The sequence below is a fragment of the Mangifera indica genome, chromosome 9, assembly GCF_011075055.1.
Source record: "Mangifera indica cultivar Alphonso chromosome 9, CATAS_Mindica_2.1, whole genome shotgun sequence".
Lineage (NCBI taxonomy): Eukaryota > Viridiplantae > Streptophyta > Magnoliopsida > Sapindales > Anacardiaceae > Mangifera > Mangifera indica.
Genome location: NC_058145.1, coordinates 16,986,307 through 16,996,965, shown reverse-complemented (window position 1 = coordinate 16,996,965; position 10,659 = coordinate 16,986,307). Strand labels below are relative to the sequence as shown.

Genomic DNA, 10,659 nt, shown 5'->3' with positions numbered 1-10,659 from the left:
TAGCTACTAATCATCTCACCATGATGCCAATTTTGTCCGACTGTCTGTAACAACATCAGTTGTCCTTAGCAGTTTCTCCTTATTCCAGAGCAAATTGAAATATTGAACACAAGACTCAAATAACTTACTGCTGTTTTTCCTGAGAAACTTCTCTTGTTTTGTCACATTCATCGCGTTTTGCTCATGGACAAGTCTCAATCTCATGCTTAGCCAAAAAAAAAAGTCTCAATCTCATTCATCCATCTGCAGATCATCCCGATGTAGAATCATGGAAATGTTGAGGCAACAGAGATTGAGATAATAAGGAGAAGAAAGGTGATAGAATTCAGATTTCTGGAAAAGATATTATAAAAAATAGGAATGAGACATCACTTTCTAGACCAAGCTTAGACAAATAAATGATGAATTTTTTCACAAATCCCCTTGAATACAACCTGGAAGGCCAAGAACCTGTAAAAGCAGCTAAATGATTTCATAATGAGCAAACAAAATATATGATAATCATATAAAATTATTACAATCTCAAGTGCAAAGTATAGAACTTAGATCCCATATTGAAAATTATGAATTTCTAATATAAGATTTATATGACTTTGATTTGAACTCTCTATTCTCAACATCTAGCTTTTAAGTGTAGATCCTTCGAGATGCATAACATTTAGTATTAAAGTTTTGAACATCTTTCAATTTAATAGTTCACGGACTATTAAATCAACTTCTCTTATCATTTCAAAACATGTTTGAGATGTTTATACCTAACATCTCTCAGATGTTTTATCGACATGAAAATAGACAAAGAAAGTACCAAAAACTCGTGAATTTATTGCATATATACATTACTTTCCCTCTCATTTATCTTAACAATTAATATACTCGATTTTCAAACTAAATATTTGCATTCTATAAATTTGTTAGTTTACTGTATAAATAACATGGTACTGAATACCCTTTAACTCCCATGCAGTGGCCAGACATATAACATTTGGATCATGAAAAAGCCAAGCCCAGCCAAAGACACAGTCGCACTCAACTCAACAATTCCTATCTTCATAAATTTTCTTCTTCACAGATATTCCAAACTAAAACAATAATGAAAGAAACCTGGGCAGTCCTTCAAGCAGAGGCTACAAACTATGCTTCACTCTGACAACACAGGACATGACAATAAATACTTGGAACATGTACATCCGGTGCTAAAAAAAATCCATAAACTGTACCAAACCGGTATCTAGACCTATGACCGAACTAGAAAACAGTATCACCAAAAAACTGGTTCGCTTAGTGGTTAAGATTTTGACCAAACCATTTCTTTTCCATTCACTTATGGGTTTCCATTAAACTATTGAAAAAAACTCCTTAGTATAGGTTCTTGAGTCAGTTTAGTCATTCATAGAACATTGAGGAGTTCAGATACTATTCGGGCCTATGGAAACTACAAGATATCTAAAGGCAGAGTAAAACGTGAAACTTGAAGACCTTAAATTTTTTATTTGCCAGTAAAAAAAGTTGATGATGGGCCAGCAGAAAACAGATTTGCTATGAGGAGTCAAAATTTTCATGCTCAAAAAAATTTCAAGAAATTCCTTATTACATCAACCTCACAAAACACAATGAAAATACACCACAGTGAAGCCTAAGCAACCACAGCAGCAGCTGAACCTCCCCCAGATTTATTCACCAGAAAGAGATTTAAAACATCAGCATGGTTGCGGATGTAACCTGGGCACTTAGACAGGAGATCTTGTGCTTCACTATGCCTTCTGGCCTGGAAAAAGGCTTCAAACAAGCGAAGAACCACAGACGTAGAAGGAAACCTCTTTGAAGTCATGGTTTTCAGGAAAGCAATAGCATCATCAGCAGTTCCAGACTTCGATACATAATCAATAAATGGATCAACAAAAGGTGGGAAACCATGACTCTTCATCAAACCCACAAGACTTAAAGCATCTTCAAACCAGCGCTGAACCAATAACTTCTTCATCAATTCTTTGTATGTTGTATGTGAAGGCTGTAAATGATTTTCACTGACATAATCATGCACAAGCTTGCAAGCATCTGTTGCTCTGTTCTTTTTGCAATAAGCATTTACCAACAATTCAAATGCATGAACAGCACAAGATGCACCCTCTTTTTCAACCATCTTCTGGAAACAATCAGATCCCCTTTCAAGATCCCCAGCTACACAATGCCCTTCAATCAGAGACACCCACATCTTGTGGCCTGAATCACTCCCTGAAGTTTCTACATGATCCATAAACTCACTTGCTTCATCCTTTTTACCACCACTAGTAAGCCTAAACACAATTTTGCTCTTCATATTACCACTAGCTACATACCCACCTTTCTCCATCACTTTGAAGATCTTGCTGCACTCTCCCAACCTACCAACACTAGTCAAAGCCTTTAAAACTGCATTGAGCATTGAGTCTGTCAGCATATTCCCATTTTCGGTAAAAACACTTACAACCTTTGAGAAAAGACCCATATCTAACTGCTTACTGACAACTATTTTCCTCAACAAAAATGTGCAACATTGCACTGAAGGTTTATTCTTACCAGCCATCGCAAACTCATACAAGTCCACAGCATCCTTAACCATTCTCCTCTTAGAAAAACTACCTAAAACCTTAACATATGTCTCCTCCTCCATCTCATACCCTCTACTCCTCATCTCATCAACAACCTTCCAGAACCTATCAATGCAATCCTCCCTCCCCAAAACTCTTGCCATGGCATTATAACTCTTCTCATCATGCTTCATCAAACCACTCTCCTCAGCCCACCTGAAAAAGATCAATGCTTTCATTGGGTCATCACCAAGATTTTCCACTGCAAATTTAACCAAATCACTAGAAAATGCAACATTCAGTTCTCGTAACTGCTTCTCAATATCATCACCCCAGACCTCACTTTTGACAATCTTGGACACCCTAGAGCTAATCTTTTCTACTGAATTATCAATCGACCCTGTAGCAAAGACCCCTTTTAGCTTCTCCAAATCACTATCTAAACCTTCTTTCTCAAACTTCTCAGTCATTTTATTGCGCACATGACCAGACACACCATAACCCTTTTTCTTCATAACATTAACCAGACCCCAAAACTCCTCAATAAACCCATTAGCACCCAAAATTTTTAACATCAAATTATAAGATTTCGAGCTCAATCTCGCACTTTCTTTCAGTGAGACCCAATCGAAAAACCTCCTAGCTACATCTGGGCTCGATTCGAAATTGTTCAACACTTTCAACACCATTTCATGAGTAAAGAGAACACTGCTTGATTCCAACTCCTTACAAATATCATTAACATCACTAAACTTATTGAAAATATCGCTAACAACCACAAAGTCTGAGTCTTTCAGCTCCATTGCTGGCTCAGATGAGAAGCTACAAATCATGGGATTCTTATAAATTGTTGAATTTTTAGGTTTTACGAGGCTTTCTAAGTGAAGATATAAAATGGGTCTTTGTGAAACGGTGCCGTTGAGATAGTGCGAGCTTGTATGAATGTTTGAAGAAAGAGTATGAAGTGATTCATGGAGAGTGTTACATAGATTGGAGTGTACCTGAGAAGAAGACACTGTAGAGAATTGGAGAGGCGATCGAGGGTACTTTCGGAATAGGAGAAAACGCCATTGATGTCTCATTTTCGATGAAAGTTGTGTCCGTGAATTGTGAGAAAGACTTGAAGGGTTAGAGGGATGAGTGAACGTCAGTTTTAGGGTTTTAGAAAGGTGTACCTCAAAGTTTAATGGACCGGATCAATCCGACCCGGAACTTAACTAACTTCGGGTCAAGGTTTTATACGTAGCTACATAAGTTCGGCCCCCAATACCAGATAATTAACATTTTTTTCAATCCGGATTAAATTTTTATTTTTTGTCTATGAAGTTAAATCAAATTAAAATTATAAAAAGTTAATTTAAATTTAGGATAGTTATCTAAATTGGTATATAATAATATTAAAAAATTTAAAAAAATTAATGATGAAACGAACACTAATACATCAATATTATGGACACAATAAATTATTCATCGTTTAATTCAAACTTAATTATTTAAACCAATTAAATTCATCTCTAATAGTTTCTACAAAATATAAAGTATACTTCTTTGTCATTATATAAAAAATATATCATATTATATAATTACCTTTTTATTTATAGGAAAATAAATATATATTTGTTTCACCTAATAATTTGGCATGTCTCTGTTAAAAACATATTGTCAAAAATTTTGTTAGAATTCTTCTTTTTAAAAATTATTTAAATTACATCTTAAACGGGCTATGATATTACTATAACCTAAATAAATTTGATATTAAATTAAATAAAATAAAAAAAAACATTTGTTTTTATTCAAGGATATTTTAGCTTCTAAACAAAACTTCAATAGAATTTTCTTAAATGGATTTAAACCATAAAACTTCATGTGTTACAATATGATTTAATAATTCTAAATTAATAATAAAATAATACATAATTACATTATGATACATTATCATTAGTGTATATATACATATATATGGCAAATACATATTAATGTTTGAATCCATTTTTATGAATAAAATCATATACATTTGTAATAAGTATTAATTTAGGCTTTAACGATAATATGTCACTATATAATTTCATAATTCTGAATTAAAAATAAAATAACACTTAACTATATAATGACATATTATCATTAATATTTTTATAAACGCGTAAAATATTTCTCTCTTGTTTATATATAATGTTCCATTCCTTCATGTACCAAACATGGCCCAGCTGAAGGCATGCATCACATTTTTAACCTAGAAGCCGAGTTGATAGTCTCACAAACACGAAAGTGAATATATCAACACAATATTTTTAAGGTTTTGTACTGTGATTGTAAGATCATATACGGATGAATGTCCAGATGTATAAACAAAACATTTCGTTGATATTGTCTTGATCTGTATATAACATGTCACTCGAAATTATGAAATATTATTCTTTTTAAACTTTATTAGTCGCACAGCAAGAGAAATAATGAATTTATATTGACTCAAGACCCTCAACTTCTATCTGATATGATTGGCACCAATCAATGTATTATTAAGAGCTTTGTTTTAATCTGGCAAGTAAACGAATATTTAGAAAACCAGAAGAATTGCCTTACAGGAAACTTTGAAATGAAGACAGAAAAGAACTACACCATTAGAGCTCTCTTCTTTCATTCTTACTTATAAACTAAAACATAAAAGACACCTAAATGAAATTTAGGCTTCTGAATTATTCGATTGACTGAATGAAGAAGCTTCAGCTTCAGCTGCTTCATTAATTTTTGTTCATCCCAGTTGCATTCTTAACAGCATCAGCAGCACCTTGTGCCTTGGCCTTCATTTGGTCGCCAGCCTACGTAAAATGAAAACATTAATGGCCTTCATTTGGTCGCCAGATATGTTTGATATTATTTGTAACGAAGCAATTATACCATGTTTTCAGAATATATACGAACCTCTTGCATTGATTCTTTTGCGGATTGAGCTGCATTGTTTGCCTTGTCCATCATGCCGCTGGCCTTCTCTTCAGTCTGGCCCTTGGCCTGGCCGGCGTGGTAGCTCATCTTCTGGGAGTTGTCAGCCATTTGTGGTTGTTTTTTGAAGCTGTAAAACGCACAGAAAAACCTTTTACTTGGGATGATAAACAAACTGTTTAAAGTTCGGTGATGATCGACCGATGAAAGTTGCCGATATTTATAGGTTCTGAAGACTCTCCATTGCTTATCTTTTTATGTGGGAAGAACCTTGACACGTGTGAGCATTTCGTTGTTTGTGTAACACGTGTAACTCTCGTTTTTGGGGATTTAGGCCTTTTGACTAGGAGGGTTTTGAAGAGTTCTTTGGAAGAGATAGGCTTTGAAGAGTTCTTTAGCACCGACTATTCAGTATTTTTAAAATTAAAATGGTTATCAAATTGGTTATTTTAATGGCTTATGATTTAATTGATTTAATCGGATTAATCTATTATTAAATTATAATAGTAATATTTGATTAAAAAAGAAATCCTAATTTAATAATTTTGGGATTAATTTAAAAAATAAAATTGAAATAAGAATAAATAAAAGGAAAAAATAAAATAAAAAGACCAAGCTTCACTCGGGCTCAAAGGGAAAATTTGAACCGGAACCGGGATGGGTTCATCAAAATAATAAAATAGGCGTGGCGCCCTAACCTGCTTGCTCCGCGGGGGTCTTAATTGTTTGGTCTATTTGTATTTTCTCTTAGCTTCTTCGCTGCAACTGTTGAGTGGAAAAACATGGATAGCCACGGGAGGAAGAAGAAAAAGGTCAAGTCTAAGAAGGGAAGCAACCTTCAACTCTCTGAAAACGGCAAGTGGTTTTGCTCTTTTTTTTTTTCTTTTGATTTTTTTTATCTGGGTTCTCTTTTCTAGATTGGTTATAACTTAGTATTGAGTGTTCTTTACTTGAAACTCATTGAATGACATCTGGGTTTGTTCTGGTTTGACTTCTTGTGTGTGAAAATACAAACTTCGCATTGTCTTTGCTTGGTACTATCTTGTGCGGGCAACTAGCTTCCATGAAAGAAATTATGACAAATTGAAAAAGATAAAAGACTTTAATCTAAAAACGAATGGAGAGTTGGAAAAACGAGGGATAAGCGTCATAAGTCAAATCGATAGTATAGCCTAATTAAGTTCGGGTAGTTTAAAAAGATATGTCTTTTGTAATTAGATTAATTAAATTTTCTCTTAGATAGCAGACTATAGATTGTAAGTGGAATTTTCAGGTTATTTTTGGAGAATTCAATTGATATATAATGCTTGAAAGGCTCACTGTGGTTTCTGTAATGTTCTGGGATTTTCACCGAAGAATTCATTGGTTGGAATTCAGTCTGTTCAAACTAATTGCAATGACTATTCAGGGTTGCAGAATGTAGTACTAGTAACATTTAGTGATTGCCTTGATAGATTATTATATGGCAAATCACTTGTGTTGTCAAATATATGATTATTGACTCTGTGAAGTTTATCATCGAGAGTGATAAAGCCTACCCTTATTTGTTTTTTTCAGATGAAATGATAAATACTGTGGAAGAGAAGACTGAGAAGAATGTACCTTCTGAGAAGAAGCAAAGGAAAAGAGAGAAAGTGAAAGCTGACGATGTTAGCAATGCTGTTCAGACTAAAACCCAAGGTGGAAATTGTGTAGATCTACTAGAATTTACATTAGAATGACTTTTGTGTTGAAATTTATTTCTCTTATTGCTGTCTTGCTTCTATTGGTTGTGCAGATAATTCAATTGAAGAAATCAGAGTTAAAAAAAGGAACAGAGCAAAGAAGAAGAAGATACCAAAAAGTGGTAATGCTTCGATTGGAAAATTTGGTCAGTTTGGTGCTGGGGATGAAGATGGTGTCGAAAAATTAAATGGTGTGTGAAAAATAAGCCTAAATCAGTATTTTATTATCTATCGTTTTTGTATTCTTTATGATGGCTTCCATCCAGTGCTCTTCTAGTGTGCATGCCTGGGACATCTTGTGGTCCTGATGGATAAATTTAAATTGAAAATGCACTATCTTGTTTTCCATTAATTATATTTGGAGGAGTAATTTCCCTTTGCTTGAACCGGAGGTTGTTAGTCTCCTCTACTTACCCCATACAAGGAAATTTGTAAAATGTTGCTTAGGTGTGAGTAATTTTATTGTTACTGTTTGCTCTATAGACAATTTTAACAAATGGCTTTTTTATCATATTTAGTTATTTTAATATAAAATATGATTTAATTGAGGTTTTTTGTTTGGTTGTTGTAGGTAACTCTAAGAAAGCTAAGAAAAAGAAGGATCATGAATCATTGAAGGAGGATGAAGATTTAGCAGAGAAGAGTATAGACGCTGATCAGAATGAAGTTTATTTTATCTCATCCAGGGATGATGACAGCTCAAAAGGAATGAAAAGTATGAAGCATTGAACCGGTGATACTTGTTTGTTGTTTTTAACTGCCTAGGATCTACTGTTAAACTTCATGACTGTCATAGATAGCTACATGAACCAAATGTTGTCTCAGATGGTAAATAGTCTAAAATATTTGGAGTTCTCTAAACATCTGATTTTACTCTCACTCTCTCTCTTGCTCATACATATATATATATATAAAACAAGCTCTCTTTTGGTGCATTTCTGTTATCCTTCAGTGTCTTTCCCTCTTTCATAGAGTCCCCTTCTTTTTGGGTTTTGACCTGTTTTGCTTGGCCATCCATAAGTTTTTATGTAGCTTGGAAGTTGCCTGAAAGAGCTTTAATTCATTTTTACCACTATCTATTAATTTCAGCCAATTGATCATAGGTCATAGTATATCAACCGACCCAATCCCCCTTCCCCTTTCCTGAGAATCAATTCAGTGTTATTAAAATAGTCATTTATTTCTTGCTCTTCCTTTAAAGGTTATTGTATGGCTATTTTCAACTTATGGGTGTGCTTTATTATTTATTTTTCTTAATGATGACTTCTTAACTACAGAATGGACCACAGCATACCATCAAAGTAGACCAGGTTTGAAGGTCTTACAACAAAGAATTGATGAGTTTATCACTGCTTATGAAGCAAAACTTGAACAGGTACATTTGCCCTTCTGCTTCCTTATCATAACTGTTCACTGACTCTCAAGTGGAAAATTCTGTCTCTGCAATCCTTGTACCTTTGTCCTTGAGAATTGTCTCATAGAAACACACAAACTAAATATGTTAACAAACACAAGAGCCATGTTTTCATGTAAACATAAGCACTTTTTAATACTGTTGCATCATATGAAATTATAAGATTAGTGTTAATGCATGCAAAATTTCTTTGAACATAAGGAAATGTTTTTGTCTGAAGTCAAAACAATTGGCGTATGTATTTTAGCATTTGATTTTTGTTTTTGCTAATGTTCAGGCTTGTACATTTAATCTTTAGATATATGTCTTGGTGCCCATATATTCGTTTATGTGCACTTGTGCAGTGTTGATTTATGAAATTCACACGATTTTCATCAACTAGTCTATTATTTTGTTTATAGATGCATATGCTCATTTGCTATTTAATAGATCTTTATTCTTCTGTTTTGGTTAGTAAACATGCATACATGTTGTCTGCCTCTAGTCCATAGTTTCTCATTCAGCTTGTTGCGGTACTTACAGGAAAGAAAAGAAAGAGAAGCTCTTGCTGCAGAAGGGGGATGGACAGTTGTTGTGCATCATAAAGGAAGGAAAAAAACCTCAGATACTGAAAGTGGAATTACTGTGGGCTCTGTTGCACAGGCTGCTGTGGAGGATAAGCTTGCCAAGAAGAAGAAGAAAGAGGTTGGGCTAGATTTCTATCGTTTTCAAAGAAGGGAGGCCCAAAGGAATGGTATGATAATCTAATTTAAAATTTAAATTTTTTTCTTCCCCTAAATTGCTTTTAGTATTATCATATGTTAACCATGCTGGTTGGAAATGTCTCTTGGTTACAATCCTTGCATTTTGACTAAAAAGTTTAAGGTCCAAACCCATTTGGGCCGTCTGTTGGGGATATGTATCTAACAATTCCCATAACTACTAAGGGTGTATGGTCTAAAAGCAAAGGAGTTATTTCTGATACCTCATACCAACTGCCAATCGTATGCAAACCTAAGGATGTTCAGCTGATAGACCAGAAAGGGGAAATAAAAGTTTCATATGCCCAATGTCAAGTTAATCACACATGATATTGCTGTGGCCTACTGATAACCTATGGATTTTCTCTTCATAACTTTCCATATAAAATTATATTGGATGAACTTTATAGTGATTTGATCTCTGTATTATTGATTCATACTCTGTTTCCTCGCAGAAATTATGATGCTTCAAAGCAAATTTGAGCAGGATAGAAAGCGAATACTACAATTAAGAGCTGCTAGAAAGTTTCGACCTTATTGAATTTTATAGACGCATTAACAAGGCAAGGGACTTCAACTCTCAAAGCAACAGTTACGGTTTCATCAAAGATAATGAACTGGGAATTGTGGGGGCGGGGGGTGTGGGGGGTCTATATCAATAATTAGCATACAAGCCCTTTCTTTTCAAATTTTCAATTTCTGGTTAGGTTTGCTGAAGAAATCACAGGCATATTGATAGATACTAATTATTCTTGACAGTGTACAACCTTTGAACAATCAAAATCGGATAATTTGTTCCATTACTGAGGAATGCATGATTCCCCTACCCCTGGTTTTATGTTGGCATTATGAATGAATATATCATCAAGCCACTAAAGATTCAGGTCTTTTTTGAGTGCATTATCTGATTCTTCATGTTTGCCCCCACTACTCAAATGGATTTCCAGTTCAAGATTAACAATTATGCCCATTTCTTGCAACTATGAATCTTCCCAATCTTTACATAATCTTCCGAAGAGAATATCTTTTGCTTGAAGGAAATTGAGCCCAAATAAAAGAGAAAGGTGGCACTTGGCAGGCATTTCATTCGCTTAATTGCACGACTATCCATCAGTAGGCAGCAAGTTGAATAGCCAAGTAGAACAAGTAAACCAAAATACAATTTACAAGAACCTTGCTTTTAGAAGAATGAACATGGTCATTCAGAATTATATTTCTCTATTCATGTGCCAAATCGTATCTATTCGTTCTTCCAACACATGGCCCTGTCTTTTAGC

The 10,659-nt window shown here is 34.3% G+C and overlaps 3 protein-coding genes across 3 annotated transcripts; 1 reads left to right on the top strand and 2 right to left on the bottom strand.

Annotated features, from left to right (window-relative positions):
* Positions 1–1,455: 1,455 nt before the first annotated feature.
* On the bottom strand, positions 1,456–3,727 carry LOC123226093 (pentatricopeptide repeat-containing protein At3g02490, mitochondrial-like). The gene has a single exon (XM_044650569.1). It carries the CDS (start codon positions 3,647–3,649, stop codon positions 1,634–1,636), a length of 2,016 nt encoding a protein of 671 aa, XP_044506504.1. The 5' UTR covers positions 3,650–3,727; the 3' UTR covers positions 1,456–1,633.
* A 1,332-nt stretch (positions 3,728–5,059) lies between these two features.
* On the bottom strand, positions 5,060–5,719 carry LOC123226389 (stress-induced protein KIN2-like). Its single transcript, XM_044650901.1, has 2 exons — positions 5,487–5,719; positions 5,060–5,383 (listed from the first exon to the last, which is right to left on the bottom strand). Exons 1-2 carry the CDS (start codon positions 5,613–5,615, stop codon positions 5,306–5,308), a joined length of 207 nt encoding a protein of 68 aa, XP_044506836.1. The 5' UTR covers positions 5,616–5,719; the 3' UTR covers positions 5,060–5,305.
* A 456-nt stretch (positions 5,720–6,175) lies between these two features.
* Positions 6,176–10,182, top strand: LOC123225051. The gene is made up of 7 exons (XM_044648898.1): positions 6,176–6,359; positions 7,062–7,184; positions 7,282–7,419; positions 7,800–7,943; positions 8,506–8,603; positions 9,165–9,375; positions 9,838–10,182. The coding sequence occupies exons 1-7, from the start codon at positions 6,287–6,289 to the stop codon at positions 9,921–9,923; spliced, it is 873 nt and encodes a 290-aa protein (XP_044504833.1). The 5' UTR covers positions 6,176–6,286; the 3' UTR covers positions 9,924–10,182.
* Positions 10,183–10,659: the final 477 nt, after the last annotated feature.